Raw genomic sequence first — 16,969 nt, forward strand, 5'->3', positions numbered from 1 at the left:
GTGACTATTTATTCCTTTATCTAACTGATTTTTAAATTGGTACACTATAACAAGAGATAAAGACATCTCTTGCATATAACCTGGGCCACTACATAAGCACATTTTGCCTCCAAACATTAATAGTCAGACTCTCTCTTCTTACCATGCATTCAACATCTAATACCTAATCAAGAACATGGTTCATACTCACAATGAACCCATCATATCATACACCATTTGCCTTTTAACCTGACTCTGTTTGGGATGACTTACTAAGTGAATTCTGTTTTGAATTCATTATTTTGTTACAGAAAAGGAAGAATAATTTAATAGGAGCAGCAAAGGAGTGGGCACAGTTCCTAATTGAACTGTGTGCTTGTTTTCAGGACAGCACCATATTAATCACTGGAAAGAGTAACAACGTTGAATTCAATTATGTGAGATGGACAAGTTCTGGAGATATGCCCTACAAAATTTAATTTGGGGACTGGACAGAGGGATCTGAAGGCAGGAGGATTGGTGTTCAGTTCCTAGTACCCACATAGTGGCTCACAACTGCCTGAAATTCTAGCTCCATCAGATTCTTCTGGACTCCATGAGCATAATCACAATACATACATACATACAAGAATTATTTTAAAATACTGTCTTGTAGAATCAAAAATTTATTAAGATGGTAGATGTCATGCTAAGTGTTCTTTCCATTCAAAAAATAGAACTTCCAAAGCCAGACAAGCTGTGCAAGCAATATAATTCTAGCACTTAGAAGGCTGAGGCAGGAGACTCAGAAGTTTTGAAGCCAGCCTAGAAGACATAGTGAGACCCTGTCTGAAAAAGCCAAAGGAAGAAAAGAGTAGGTTTATAATTCAGAAAGAGAGGAAAGTGAGGTTTTAGAGCCAGACCAACAGAAAACAGATGCCCATCTTCACCATGCAATGTTGGTGTTTACATTTCAGTTTTATAACCTGTATGATGAAGATAACACATGCTCACCAGAGGTTTAATAACTGTGAATGACAAGCACAATGTGCCTGATTCAGGGAGTACTGAGCTGTCACTTACTACAAAATATATGCATGTAAAGAAGCACTAAAATGTTGATGGATCATGCATTTTAAATTTTACTGATTTACAATGTTATATTAATATTACATTAATATAATTAGCATATCAACTTACTACATAAAGTACTTTTTAAGATATTAAGGCCAGGGGAGTGGAAAGACAGCAGGAAAGGGGAACTGTGGGTGGTATGTAAAATGAATAAAAAAATGTAAATAAAAAATGAAAACAAAAAAATAAATAAAATAAAGGATGAAAAGCCAAATAAAATCTCATGGTCACAACACAATGTAACCATAGTAGTTCATACAAGCCACCCTATGTTTTAAAAAGATTGAATAAAAAACAAACCTCTCCATGATTGAAAAAGTAGCACACAACTGTAATCAGACCTCCTAGCTGACTCCCACTGTAAAAAGAACAAAGCACACAGTCATAGCACGCAACATACAGATTCCTTCCACAAAAATCACAAAACTAAAAGACACAATTTTCTATGCTTAAAACATGAATAACTAAGCCATAAGATCACAAATGTTTCCCAAATGCCTGTGCAGTTGGTGTTTAAATCCTGACTGTATAAAAACACAAGGTGTACATATAATACAATCTCAACTTTACACTTATAACAAAATATTTTCTAAATAAAGCATGGGCATAAAATAATTTTACATACTCAGCCCAGCAATTTGGTCTTAATGCCATTCTGTCAATGATGTAAATGGAACCGAGTTTTATCATTTGATATTAGCCTTAAGTGACTGAGAGATTAAAGCCAAAAGACTAAGAGTTTCGCTTGGCAATAACTGGTTGATTGACTACAAAATCTGACAGGAGCCACACTGTAGACTCTACACATCAGACCTATGGTGCCTAATAATCCTCACAGATGTTCAGACCCATGTTGTGTAGCAATTCCTATCTTGTTACATGTTCATCTGTGGCCCACATCCCAGGCCTCTATGTTATAAAACACCAAGCCAGCAGTGTCTAACACATTACTGTTTGTTCAGCTTAGAATATAATAAATGTTGGTGGAATGAAAGGAGAAAGGAATAAAATGAAAAATAAATAAACAAAAACAGCAAGCTACGGTAATAGCCCTGACCCCTGTGTAGAAGTAGTAAGATAAGAATAGAAGAAAGAGGTGTGCGAAGTGTGAAAGGATGTCATAAGGCATGTGAGTTTCCTTACATTCATCAGAAGGGAAAGCATGACAATTCGTTTTGGTTTTCTTTTAGAAATTTTTTAGTTAGCATACAACATAATGGTTTCAGTATGACATTTTATATATATATATATATATATATATATATGTGTGTGTGTGTGTGTGTGTGTGTATGTAGACATACATATATACATATGAACATATGATTTTATTTTGCACATATTCAGCCCATTATATTCTTTTGTTCCTTTTCCACTTCACATTCTTTTTTGTCTGCCTTTTGCTTTCATCTCTCTCTCTCTCTTACACACACACACACACACACACACACACACACCACACACACACACACACATGCACGCACATGCATGCACATATATGTGTAATATATAAAACATATGTAGTTAATTTCTAACCTTTATTATATATTAACTATTATATCCCAAAACTTCTAGATTCAGAGAATCATTTATGCATGTTTTTCTTTTCCCCATTACATTTATTTATTTTTACTTTATGTGTATGAGTGTTTTCCTGAATGTATGTATATATGTGCTCCATAAACCAACATGCCTGGTGCCCAAGGAGGTCAGAAGAGGATGCCATACCCTCTGGAACTGGGATTACAGATGGTTGTGACCTGATTGTGGATGCTGGAATCTGAACACTGGTCATCTGCAAGGACACCAAATGTTCTTAAACAATGAAGCACCCAGGCCATTACTCACACTTGTTCCCTACTTTCATAACCATTAGCCCTCTGTCTCCCAGTAATAATATTCCTTCTAATTTCATGACTCGGACTATATTTTTAAATCTGGATTAACTCTACATAGAAAAGAAAACATAGTATTTGTCTTTATTGGTTTACTTTACATAATCATGATACTCTCCACATATTTTCTTTCAGTTGAAATAATTTCATTTTATTTACAGCCGAACAAAGCCCACTGTATATATGTACCACACCTCCTTTGCTACTTTTAGATTTTATTTAAGTTAGCTTTCAAACAAAAGGGGTTTTGTCTTGGTGTATTCCTACAAATGTGCTACTAAGCTATGTTCTCCCCAACTCCTCCTAAACACTTCTAAACCCTTCCATAGGTCCTCATTTACTTTCCTAGTCAGTTCCCACTTCTGCTTGTCTGTATGTGTATTATATGTGTGCCGGTGCCTGTAGAGATAAGAAGATGGGTAAGAGTCCCTAGAAATCATTGACTGTGGTGGCTGTAGACTGCCCAGTGTGGTCTTAATTTCTGGTACATCTCCAGCCTCCTGCTTTCTTTCTTTTTTTATATAATATTAATTTATTTTTTTATTTTTATTTTACATATCGATCCCAGTTCCCTCTACCTCCCTCCCTCCCTCTTTACTTCTCTCCCACCCTCTCATGTCCCCCAACAACACTCCCCTCCCACGCCCCCCAAAACCACATGTAGGGTAATGCCCTCCAGGAGGGGTCATCTAAATCTGTCAAGTCATTTGGGGTAGGGACTAGACCCTCCATCCTGCCTCTATGTTAAGGAAGTATCCTTCAATGGGGGATATACCCCCAAAGTCCTTTTGTGCACCAGGAATACATCCTAGTTCCACTGTCCGAGTCTCTTGAACTGCTCATGCCTTCTAGCTGAGACCCATTTTCAGGGAAGTCTGAGTCAGTCCAATGCTGCATTCCCAGTCTGGGGGACCATAAGCTCCTCCTAGTTCAGGTCAGCTGTCTCTATGTGTTTCTGCAGCCTGATCTTGTCCTCTTTCTGTGTATCTGGATTCCAGTTCAGCTCAGTTTTTAGTTGTATTTGTTTGCTTCTGTTTCCATCAGCTATTAGATGAGGGCTCCAGGACGTTGGATAAGTTATTCGTTGGTCTCAATATCATGGAAGGGCATTTATGGTAGCCTTTCCACTAATTGCTAAATAGTTGCTAAATAGTTACTTGGGTCAGACTTGTAAGAATTTGGACATTTCTCTAGGTTCTGTTTTCTCTTCAAACCTTCAAACCTATAATGTCTCCCTCTTTATGCTCTCCTCTCTCTCTCTTTCTCTCTCTCTCTCTCTCTCTCTCTCTCTCTCTCTCTCTCTCTCTCTCTCTCTCTCTCTCTCTCTCACATACACACACACACACACACTTCTGTCCTCTATTCTTCCCCTGACTCAATCTTCCTAGTCCCACATGCTTTCCTCTCCCCCTCTTCTCCTTCTCCTGGTTCCCTCTCCACTCACTGCCCCCCCCATTACCCATTTGCTCTGGAGAAATTTTCCCATCCCCCTTCTGTGAGGGACCATATATGATTCTCTTAGAATCCAACTTGTATCCTAGTTCCTCTGGCACTATGAATTATAGGCTGGTGATTCTTTGCTCTATGTTTAAAATACATGTATGGGCAAGTCCATACCATGTTCCTCTTTTTGTGACTGTATTCAGGATGGTTTCTTCAAGGTCCATCCACTTGCCTGCGAATTTCAAGATTACATTTAAAAAAAAATAGAGTAGTATTACATTGTGAAAATGTGTCACATCTTCAATTGAGGGGCATCCAGATTGCTTCTAGGTTCTTGCTATTACAAATAATGCTGCTGTGAGCATAGTGGAGCATATGTCTTTGTGGCATGGATGTGGGTCATTTGGGTATATGCCTAAGAGGAAGATTGTCGGGTCCTGTGCTAGACTGATTCCCATTTTCCTGAGGAACCTTCATACTGACCTCCAAAATGGCTGTACAAGTTTGCACTCCCACCAGCAGTGGAGGAGTGTTCGCCTTGGAGTAAGATGGTATCTCAAGAGTTGTTTTGATTTGCATTTCCCTGATAGCTAAGGATGGTGAGCACTTTCTTAAGTGTCTTTCAGGCTTCTTTATTTCCTCTATTGATAATTCTCTCTTCAGTTCTGTACCCCATTTTTTAATAGGGCTATTTGGTGCTTTGGTGACTAGTTTCTTGAATTCTTTGTATATTTTGGAGATCAGCCCTCTGTAAGATGTAAGACTGATGAATATCTTTTCCCAGTCTGGGCTGCCATTTGGTCTTGTCCACTGTGTCCTTTGCCTTGCAAAAGCTTCTAAGTTTGAGGAGGTCCCATTTATTAATTGTTGATCTCAGTGTCTGTGCTACTGGTGTTATGTTCATGAAGAAGTCTCCTGTAACAATTTGTTCAAGGGCACTTGCCACTTTCTCTTATAAGAGGTTCAGTGTGGCTAGATTTATGTTGAGGTCTTTGATCCATTTGAACTTGAGTTTTGTGCATGGCGATAGACATACCATCATCCAGTTGTGCCAGCACCATTTGTTGAAAATGATTTCTTCCTCCCATTGTATAGTATTGTAGAAAATCAGGTGTTTATAAGTGTGTGGGTTAATATCAGGATTTTTTATTTGATTCCATTGGTCTACCTGTCTATTTTTGTGCCAATACCAGGCTGTTTTCAGGACTATAGCTCTGTAGGAGAGCTTAAAGTCAGGGATGGTGATGCCTCCTGAAATTCTTTTATTGTACAGGGTTGTTTTGGCTATCCTGGGTCTTTTGTTTTTCCGTATAAAGATGATTATTATCCTTTCAAGGTCAGTGAAGAATAATGCTGGGATTTTAATGGGGATTGCATTGAATCTGTAGATTGCTTTTGGCAAGACTGCCATTTTTACTATGTTTATCCTACCATCCAAGAGCATTTCCATTTTCTGGTATCTCCTTTAATTTCTTTCTTTAAAGACACAAAATTCTTATTATAAACATTTTTCACTTATATGGTGTTACCCCAAGACACTTTATGTTGTTTGTGGCTATTGTAAAGGGTGATGTTTCTCTGATTTCTTTCTCAGCCTCTTTGTCATCTGAATAAAGTAGGGCTACTGACTTTTTTAATTTTATCTTGTATCCTGCTAGTTTGCTGAAGGTGATTATCAGCTGTAGGAGTTTTTTGGGTCGCCTATGTAAACTATCATATCATCTGCAAATAGAGAAATTTGACTTCTTCCTCTCCATTTTGTATCCCCTTGATCTGCTTTTTTTTGTCTTACTGCTTTAGCTAGAACTTCAAGTACAATATTGAAGAGAAATGGAGAGAGAGGGCATCCTTGTCTTGTTCCTGATTTTAGAGGAATTGCCTTAAGCTTCTTTTCATTCAGTTTGATGTTGGCTGTTGGTTTTCTGTATATTGCTCTTATTATGTTTAGGTATGTTCCTGTTATCACTTATCTCTCCAAGACCTTTGTCATGAAAGGGTGTTTAATTTTGTCTAAAGCTATGTCAGCATGTAAGGAGATGATAAATGGTTTTTCTTTTTTAGTTTGTTTAATTTGTGGACCACGTTGATAGATTTTTGTATGTTAATCCATCCATGCAACCCAGGAACAGAGCTTACTTGGTCATGGTGGATGATTTCTCTGATGTATTAAATTTACCAGTATTTTATTGAGCATTTTTGCATCAATGTTCATCAGGGATATTGGTCTGTAGTTTTCTTTCTTAGTTGTATCTTTGTGTGGCATGGGTACCATGGTGATTGTAGCCTCATAAAAAGAGTTTGGCAATGAACCTTCTGTTTCTATTGGGTGGAACAATTTGGTATTAACTCTTCCTTGAATTTCTGGTAAAATTCTGCAGTGAAGCCATCTGGCCCTGCACTTTTTTTGGTTTGAAGGCTTAGGATGACTGCTTCTATTTCATTAGAGGCTATAGGTCTATTTAAGTTGTTTGTCTGTTCTTGATTAAATTTTGGTAATTGATAGTTATCCAGAAATTTGTCCATTTTTTTGAGTATTCAAATTTTGTGAGGTACAGTTTTTCAAAGTATGACCTGAAAATTGTCGGGATTTTCTCTGTGTCCATTGTTATGTCCCCATTTTCTTTTCTGATTTTGTTAATTTGCATGTTCTATCTCTGATTTTTGGTTAGTTTGGATAAAGGTTTGTCTATCTTGTTGATATTCTCAAAAAACCATCTCTTTGTTGCATTGATTTTTTTTTTTTGTATTGTTTTCCTGGTTTCTACTTTATTGATTTCAGCCTTCAAATTGAGTATTTCCCAGTATCTACTCCTCCAGGGTGAGGTTGCTTCTTTTTGTTCTAAGGCTTTCACTTGTGCTGTTAATTGTCTAAAGGGATTATGCTCCGTTTTCTTCATATGGACACTTAGTGCAATGAACTTTTCTTGTAGCACTGCTTTCAATGTGTTTCGGATATGTTGTGTCCTCATTCTCATTGAATTTTAGGAAGTCCTTAATTTCTTTCTTTATTTCTTCTTTGACCAAGGTATGGGGCAATTGCGCATTGTTCAGTTTCCATGAGTTTGTAGGGTTTCTGTTGTTTGTGTTTTTGTTGATTTCCAATTTTAAAGCATAGTGGTCTGATAAGATACAGGGGAATATTCCTTTTTTTTTTTTTTTTTTTTTTTTTTTTTTGGTATCTGTTGAGGTTTGTTATGTCTCCTAGTATGTGGTCGATTTTAGATAAGGTTCCATGTGGAGCAGAGAAGAAGGTATATTCTTTTGTGTTTGGATGGAATATTCCATAGATGTCTGTTTAACCCAATTGAGACATAACTTCTATTAGTTCTTTTGTTTCTTTGTTAAGTTTCTGACTGGTGGTCCTGTGTAGTGGTAAGTATGGCATGTTGAAGTCTTCCACTATAAATGTGTGGGGTGGGTTTTATGTGAGCTTTGAGCTTTAGTAGCGTTTCTTTTACAAATGTGGGTGCCTTTGTATTTGTGGCATAGATTTTTCAGAATTGAGACTTTGTGCTGATGGATTTCTTCTGTGATGAATATAAAATGACCATCTCCATCTCCTTTGATTGATTTTGGTTTGAAGTCTAATTTGTTAAATATTAGAATAACCACACTTGGTTGCTTCTTGGGTCTATTTGATTGGAAGATCTTTTCCCAGCCCTTTACTCTGAGGTAATGTTTGTCTTTGAAGCTTGGTGTATGTCTTGTATGAAGGAGAAGGATGGATTGTGTCTTCGTATCCATTCTGTTAGTCTGTCTTTTTATAGGTGAGTTAAGACCATTAATGTTGAGAGAAATAAGGATCATTGATTGTTAATGCTTGTTTCTTTTAGATTTGTTGTTGGCAGTGGTATTGTGAATATATTTGTCTTGCTTTTCCCTTGGGTTCTGGTGAAGTGGGATTATTTATTGCCTTTGTGAGTGTAGTTAACTTCCTTGGGTTGGAGTTTTCCTTCCCAAACTTTCTGTAGTGCTGGATTTTTAGATACATATTGTGAAAATATGGCTTTACCATTAAATATCTCATTTTCTCTGTCTATAGTGATTGAGAGTTTTGCTGGGTATAGTAGCCTGATCTGGCATCCGTGGACTCTTAGTACTTGTAGAACATCCATCCAGGAACTTCTGGCCTCGAGAGTTTCCATGGAAAAGTCATGTGAAATTTTAATAGGTCTGTCTTCATATGTTACCTGGCTTTTTTCCTTCGCTGCTCCTAATATTCTTTCTTTATTCTGTATGTTAGGTGTATTGATTATTGTATGTCGAGGGATCTTTTTTCTTTGGTCCAGTCTATTTGGTGTTCGGAATGCTTCTTGTAATTTCATGGGCATGTCCTTCTTCAAATTGGGATAGTTTTCCTCAATGACTTTGTTGAATATGTTTTCTGCACCTTTAACTTGGCTTCCTCACCTTCCTCTATGCCTATTATTCTTAGGTTTGGCCTTTTCACAGTGTTCCACATTTCCTGGATATTTTGTGTAATGGATTTGTTGGGTTTATGATTTTCTTTGGTTGATGAATATATTTCCTCTAGTTTATCTTCTGTGCCTGAGATTCTCTCTTCTATCTTTTGTATTCTGTTGGTTTTGCTTGTGTCTGTAGTTCTAATCATTTGCCCAGTTTTTATATTTCCAGCATTCCTTCAGTTTGTGTTTTCTTTATTGTCTCTATTTCAGTTTTCAAGTCTTGAATTGTTTTTTCTTTCACCTGTTTAATTGTTTTTTCTTGGCTTTCTTTAAGAGATTTGTTCATTTCTCCAATTTTTCATTTGTTTTTTTCTTCCATTTCTTTAAAGGATTTGCTCACATCATTTTTTAATTCATTCTCTTCTGCTTTATCTGCTTTGAGGTGTTTAGGCCTAGTTGGTGTAGAGCTCCTAGATTCTGGTGGTGTCATGCTTGTCTTTCTATTGTTAGGTGTTTTCTTGTATTGCTATCTTCCCATTGCTTTTTCCATTAGGTGCAGGTGGGGTCTCTTTCTCTCTCTATGGTAATCTCCTGGTGGGCTTATGTGGGTCAGAGTTCGATGTCTGTAGCTCTGGGTGGTCCAAGCTTTCTAGGAGGTCTCTCCTCAGGCAGGGGTTCAGCAATGGGGGTCAAAGATCCAGCAGGTTGACTCAGTATGTTCCTGAGGGGATAGGTGGATCTCTGTGAGGGGCCCAGAACTCCAGCAGAGGATAGGCAGTGGGGGTCAGAGATCAGGCAGGCTGGGATTCAGGGTGATCCCATGTGGATAGGCAGGTCTAGTATGCTCAGAGCAGCTGCAGGAAGTTCTCCTTCTGCTTTCTTGTCACACATGTTCTATACTCTTTCTACTCATCACCACTCTTAAGAACCTTCTTCACCTCTCAAGATTCCCTTTCTATTTTCATGACTTGTGAGCAAACATGCACACCTGAATATGTGTGTGTGTGTGCACGCGCACGTGCACGCGTGTGCGCACGCACACGCACACACACACACACACACACACTTTTATTGAAATCTAGGTTTCTCATATGAATCATGCTTTTTTTTTTTCTGAGTCTGGCTTGTTTCACCTCAACTAATGATTTTCATTTGCATCATTATGCTGCAAATGTCATGATTTCTTCCTTCTTTAGAGCTCAAAATGTTCTATTGGTTATATACGCCCCATTTTCTTTATCAGTTTATTTGTTGACAGATAGTTAGGCTGTTTCCTATTTCTGCATGGTGTGATTAGTACAGAAATAAAGATGTATTTGTGGGTAGCCCTGTGATGTTTTAACTTTGAGTCTTTCTGAATTCTCCTATTGTGTGATCTGAGTCTTAATTCTGCAAATTTTTGTCTTTTCTATGTAAAAGCTTTTCAACTTCATACAATCTAATTTGTTGATTCTTGCAAATATTTTCTCCCATTCATGTATTTACCAAGCATAGCCATGCTTAATTTCCAAGATCAGACTAGATCAGTTGCAGTATGGTAGTGGCAGGACATACTAGCAATTATTTCCAGAGTTATTTGAATCTCATTAAGAAAGTTCTTCCTTATGTCTGTATCTTTTAGTGTTTTCCTGTACCAGAAATTGCAAGGATTTATATTAAGGTTTTTCTTTGACCATTTAATGTTGATTTTTGTTTAGGGAACTATCACGAGATAGTTCCACATCCAGTCATCCCAAAGGCATCACTTGAGGACATGAATTTTGATCCCCAGTATCTACATAAAAAGCTGATAATCTAAGCACTGAAAGGTAGAGACAGGATATCAAGAACATTCATTGGCTAGAATATCTACCCAGTCAGTGATCACCAGGTTTAGGGAGAGATCCTGTCTAAATATAAAACAAAACACGATAGAGAACACTTGTGATATTTTCTCTAGACCCTAAGTCCAATCTTGATTTACTTCTAATTTTATACTCAAAAATAACACTGTAAAGAAAGCTAATGGCTTGGGAATATATTTCACTAAAATTAACCAAAATAACTGACAAAGTAGTTAAGCAAAGTGGATATATTTTATAACACTCAAGAAAAATGAAAAACAAGGTATCAGTTGGCACTGCTTAGCTGGGTAGAGCCAGGTTCAGTTGCTGTCTCTATGGTCTTCCCTTCCTGAACAACCCAAGTTACAAGATGACTCCAGACAGCACATCCAAGCACAAGCAAGAAGTAGAGAAAGGGCAGCCGAGCCTGTAGTTTGTGACAAAGTGTTCCTAGAGAGAACCAAGGCTGAATTTGCCTTTCAGTGACAAAAGCTAATTCATTTTGCTCTCCTGAAGAGCAATGGAGAGTGGGTAGTAATATATGATAGTAACTTCATGATCTGAGACACGTTTGTACTCCAACAAAACCATGATACTATTATCAAGAAAGACTAACAAATGTGTCTTCCAAAAATGATATTAAAATTTTTGATAGCTTTTAAAAATCTCATTTCTGCTATGTAATGTTGTAATAATTTACACATGAACTCTACCTCCAGTAACATTTTTGTTAATAAATCTTAGTTTTCAAAAATCCTCAAAAGGGTAAAATGGAGGCCTGTAAGGTGTTCTTCAGTGGAATCTCATTATATATTTGCATGACATTGGTTATGGAAAATCAGTTCTATAAAATTACCTATAAGCAGTCAATTGGTTTCATCAAGCTTCTTTTTCATTTAGTCAATAGGTGTCAAAAGTCTTTACAGGTTCACTTTGATTATCAGTCTTACCTCAGGTATGTACCGTATATGAAGAACAATCCCATCATTAGTCCATTTAAAATAAAAATTACACCAACATAAAAACAAGCCGGGTCTCCCAATCCTTTAAAAAAAAAAAGACAGATTATTCAGTATTTAATGAGCAAAATTATTTCAGTGCTTTACAATCAAGAACTCATAAACTTGCCAAAAAGCATTTGTTTTCATGATCAGTCTTTAATGTTACAATCACCTTTACCTCCCCAGAGGACTATTTTATTTGCTATCCTAGGGACCAAAGCCATGGCCTCTCACCCGCCCCAATGCATATTTGGTTACATTAATACATTCTCCTAATGACATGTTTCTATAAGGTAATAGTATGTTGGAGTTCACATTAATTAGGTAATGCTACTGTTCAGTGTCTGGGACTTTTGCAGAACCACTTGAAGTCCCTGGAGTCACTGCATATTTTGTCCTTTCTAGGCTCTCAGATGAGTGACATACTTTGGGGAAAAGCCTTAGTCTCTGTGATCCAGCACTTCATCTATTATGATGTAGACAAAATGTTAACATATCTCATATATATAGTTGTGTTCATATGTACATCACATCCTATGTGTTTTACAGTAATCATTTTACACAATTCTCAGGCAAAAGTTTGAGATTAACTGGTATGAAGGATTTTTATGTTTGAGAAAACATTATTAAAATCCTAGGTAATTTGAAAAGTTATGCAGCCCTGCCAGCTGGAAGACAGATCCTATGATCCTGCTTGCTCAGCTTCATTGGCCCTTTCAACCCAACACCACATGGCCTCTATCACATGCTCTCTCTACTTCCAATTACCATCAATGCACAGTTGGTGTCAAGTCTATATCCAGACTAAAACTTTTTTCATGTTTCTAAGTTTCTACAGCCATGTACCCACTTGATTATTTCCAGCTTGGGGTCTTCCAGTTACCTTGAGATAATCATACATGCAGTGAAACAATATTCACATGAACTACTTTTCATTGCCCTATCCATCCAAAGACTCAAACTAAAAGCCAATTACATGATCCTTCACTCTCCTTCTTCTCACCCAAACGTTCTACTTCCAAAATCCAGACATTTGCATTGATCTTTCTTGCAAACTGACATCTGCCAGATCACATGGAACCCACCTCTCCTTACAAATGTGCTTTTCATGCAGATGGCAGTGATGCTACTGTATGTACCCCTCTCATGGCTCTCAGTAGATAAGTGGCAAATCCCCAGGCTGCACATGGTCCAGTGGTGTCTACCCTTAATTACATTCCCAATGTCTGGACATTGGTAATATGCACTATGGTTATAACTGCTAAGAGCCTGCTGATTGTATAAGCACTCCACATTGTAAGACCCATATCTCCCAGCTCTGCTGTGCACTCCAAGTACCAAACACCAGCCTGTTGCTAATTGGAAACTTAATATATACCACACATGTTGAAGGTGATACCTTTTATACACAGAAAAGCTGATGATTGACTCGTGCCAAAGCCTGATGAGAGACACACTGAAAAGTCTAATGTTTGATGAAACATAGTCTCCATTTCTGCATGTTGCAAAAATCACAGTGTTTCATTCCTTAAACACCCTACACCAGTATCATTTTAGGTTTTTATATTTTTTCATATTCTAAGAGTTAAATAAGTATGGTAAGTAACAATATTGTGAAAAATATTTATGCATGAAGACATTAAAAACACTTGTGTTAGATACATGTTTCTACGTGGGGCATCTGGGAAACTGTTACATAATTCCAATGGAGTTTTGTTTTTCGTTTGTTTGTTTGTTTGCTTGTGGCAAAGATATCAATATAGAAGATATTCAGGGAGAGTTTCATTCAATATCCTCCTTAGTGTGAACAAAGGTAAAGCAGTATTTATAATAGCTGATTATTAGCATTATTAATCAATAACTATTGCAAGTATATATTTGATCCTTTATCTCCCAAATGTATGTACTAATGTTACCCCAAATATTCTTTGTACTATCTCTTTCTGAAATGGGCTTTTACTCAAAAGTATCTTATGTTGGGATATATTGGTACTCAAGTTAAATACCAGTTTGTAGTCAAGTCAAGAAAATTAATTTTAAGGTGTAAAATACTTACTGAGATGAGTCTTTTCTATACTGCCTTAAATAACATTGATCACAGTTTGATAAATGTTAAAATATATCACAACACCAGGTGTCTATGAAGACACCAGCGAGCACACAACAGAATTGATAAGGAAACATGCCTTCACAGCTCTGAACTTCATTAAGAGGCTCCACTCTGGTGACATTCCAGCAGGTCTTAGTTTCCATCCCAAATAAATCCATTATTCCCACGATCGTGCGATACCAGTAGGCTATGACTACCTATAAAAGAGAAAATGGAAGAAAAAAATTGGTTATATAATAGTTTTTCTAAAATACCATTCTACGATGGTTTCTTTAGCATTATAAACCTAAGCAAATTTATTTGAGAAATAGTTTGAAACTATATACATGGTTATATTTACATGGATTAGTCAATTTAATTATAGTGATATAAACATACAACCAAATATGAGTATAGCTAAATTTCTTTATTATTAATATACATCATTTTAAAAACTGCAACACAATGGAGTAACAGCTCCAAAGTACGTTATAAACTTGACCAGTGCTGCACATTGGTGGCACCCACCTTTAGTCCCAACACTTGGGAGGCTGAGGCAGGTAGATCTCTGAGAGTTCGAGGCCAACCTGGTCTAGAGAGCAAGTTCCAGGACAGGTTCCAAAGCTACAAAGAAACCCTGTCTCAAAAAACATAAATAAATGAGTAAACAAACAAACAAACTTGACCAGTGATAAGACTGAAGTGCCTGGTTCTTTTCAACCTGAAACCTACTTTTGAACGTTCAGAAACAAGAGGGAGAAATGAAAACAGAAAAAAAATTTTAAAAAAATTCACATCTGGGATCTTTTTTAACTTGGTGGATTTGGAATAAAAGGCATGAGAATTCTTGATAGGAACTTAAAGAATACAAGAAAGAAGAACACAGAACTGACTGAGTTAATATTTGGAGTCACCCTTCTCTCTGCCATTAACAGCATGTAGCTGCACTTACTCAATGGCATACATCACTGAACTACTTCATAATGGTCCTTCTCAGCCCAAAATGTAGATTTATAATTTTATCTTTTGAAAGTAAGATGCTATTAAATTTCAACATTTGTATTCTTGTAATTTTTCCATGCCTGTAATGTGTGTGTGTGTGTGTGTGTGTGTGTGTGTATTATACATATATGCTAAATCTAGAATTATATTTCTTTTGGTATGAACTTTGACATAATAAGAAAAGCATAGCTTTGGAGTTAAAATTGAACTCAAATTCTGTCTCTGAGAATGGAGAGATAGTTGAGAAAATGCAGAGCTGCCCGAACTCCCTGGGTTGGCCCCTGATTCTGCTGCTCCTGTCTCCGGTCCCCATCGAGAACACCCTTGGAGCTCTGGATACACCCCCACCCATCCCCACTGCCAGCCTACCCCCCCCCACCCTGTGCCCTACCCCACTCACAGTCCTGCCACTCTGGTTGAGCCCTGGGACAGAGGGTGGAGACAACAGTCCACCCTACTTCAGAGACTTCTCGGAGCAACTCTGAACAAAGGATACCTAACTATCCTCGCGGGACCAGCTTGGTCTCTGACCTGGCCTCCAGTCCTCTGCTGGAGTCCCAGGCCCCTCCCAGAGATCCGCCTATCTCTGCGGGCCCACTTGGAGTTCCTGCAGGCAAGATCCTTGACCCCCAAATCCTGGCCTTTCCCAAAGAACCAGGTCTCAGCTGGAGAGTGCCAGTTTCCACTGAGATCCCACTATCCTGCAAAACCTCCTCAAGTCCCAGCTCAGCCCCTGCCCTCTTCCGCCAGCTATTGGCCAGAGCTATTGGCCAGAGATATTGGCCAGAGGACGACTGTGAGTACCTGCTTACATCTTCTGGATCCTCATCCTTGACCCCATCCCTGGATGTCTGTCTGTGGAGAAACCTCCTAGAGAGCTTGGACCACACAGAGCTACAGATATTGAATCTCAGACCCACATAAGCACATCGGGGAAGTACCATAGAGAGAGGGGGGATACACCACCAACACCTACTGGAAGAAGCTATGGGAAGAAGGCAATACAAGAGAACACCTAACAACAGAAAGACAAACATGACACCACCAGAATCTAGGGAATCTACAACAACTAGAATGGAACACAACAACAAAGCAGAGGAAGCAGAAGGGTACAACTTAAAAATTACCATCATAAAAATGATAGAGGCCCTCAAAGAAGATGTGAGAAAATCCCTTAAAGAAATGGAGGAAAAAACAAACAAAAAAGTGGAAGAAATGAACAAATTCCTTAAGGAAAGTAAAGAAAGCCAAGAAAAAACAATTAAACAGGTGAAGGAAACGGTTCAAGACTTGAAAACTGAAATTGAGAAAATAAAGGCAACACAAACCAAAGGAATGCTGGAAATTGAAAAGCTGGGCAAAAAATCGGCAACTACGGACACAAGCATAACCAATAGAATTCAAGAGATGGAAGAGAGAATCTCAGGCACAGAAGATAAACTAGAAGAAATAGATTCATCGACCAAAGATAATCATAAATCCAACAAATCCTTAACACAAAACATCCAGGAAATGTGGGACACCATGAAAAGGCCAAACCTAAGAATAATAGGCATAGGCGAAGGTGAGGAAGCCCTGCTCAAAGATGCCGAAAACATATTCAACAAAATCATCGAAGAAAACTTCCCAAATCTGAAGAAGGACATGCCCATGAAAGTACAAGAAGCATACCGAACCCCAAATAGGCTGGACCAAAGAAAAAAGACCCCTCGACATAATAATCAAAAAAACTAGCATACAGAATAAAGAAAGAGTGTTAAGAGCAGCGATGGAAAAAGGACAGGTAACATATAAAGGCAGACCTATCAAAATTACACCTGACTTCTCCATGGAAACCCTCAAGGCCAGAAGATCCTGGATAGATGTTCTAAAAGTATTAAGAGAACATTGATGCCAGCCTAGGCTACTATATCTAGCAAAACTCTCAATCAATATAGATGGAGAGAACAAGATATTTAATGACAAAACCAGATTTTCCCAATATGTATCTACAAATCCAGCCTTACAGAAAGGAAGGAAAACTCCAACCCAAGGAAGGTAACTACACCCACAAAAATGTAGGCAACAGATAATCCAACTACACCAGAAACCAAGGGTGAAGCAGAACAAATATATTCACAATACCACTGCCAACAACAAACCTAAATCAAACAAGCATCAACAATCAATGGTCCTTACTCACCCTCAATATTAATGGTCTTAACTCACCTATAAAAAGACA

At 37.8% G+C, this 16,969-nt stretch overlaps 1 protein-coding gene across 1 annotated transcript in view; it reads right to left on the reverse strand.

Annotated features, from left to right (window-relative positions):
- The window catches only part of Dpy19l2 (dpy-19 like 2), a 119,534-nt gene that overhangs the window by 71,294 nt on the left and 31,271 nt on the right, over positions 1–16,969 (reverse strand). The window contains exons 5-7 of the mRNA XM_051197168.1: positions 13,844–13,964; positions 11,607–11,700; positions 1,393–1,450 (exon numbers count right to left, since the gene is read on the reverse strand). Of these exons, the coding sequence (XP_051053125.1) occupies positions 1,393–1,450; positions 11,607–11,700; positions 13,844–13,964 (273 nt within the window). The remainder of the gene's footprint in view (positions 1–1,392; positions 1,451–11,606; positions 11,701–13,843; positions 13,965–16,969) is intronic.

The sequence above is a fragment of the Phodopus roborovskii genome, unplaced genomic scaffold, assembly GCF_943737965.1.
Source record: "Phodopus roborovskii unplaced genomic scaffold, PHOROB, whole genome shotgun sequence".
NCBI classification, from domain to species: Eukaryota; Metazoa; Chordata; class Mammalia; order Rodentia; family Cricetidae; genus Phodopus; species Phodopus roborovskii.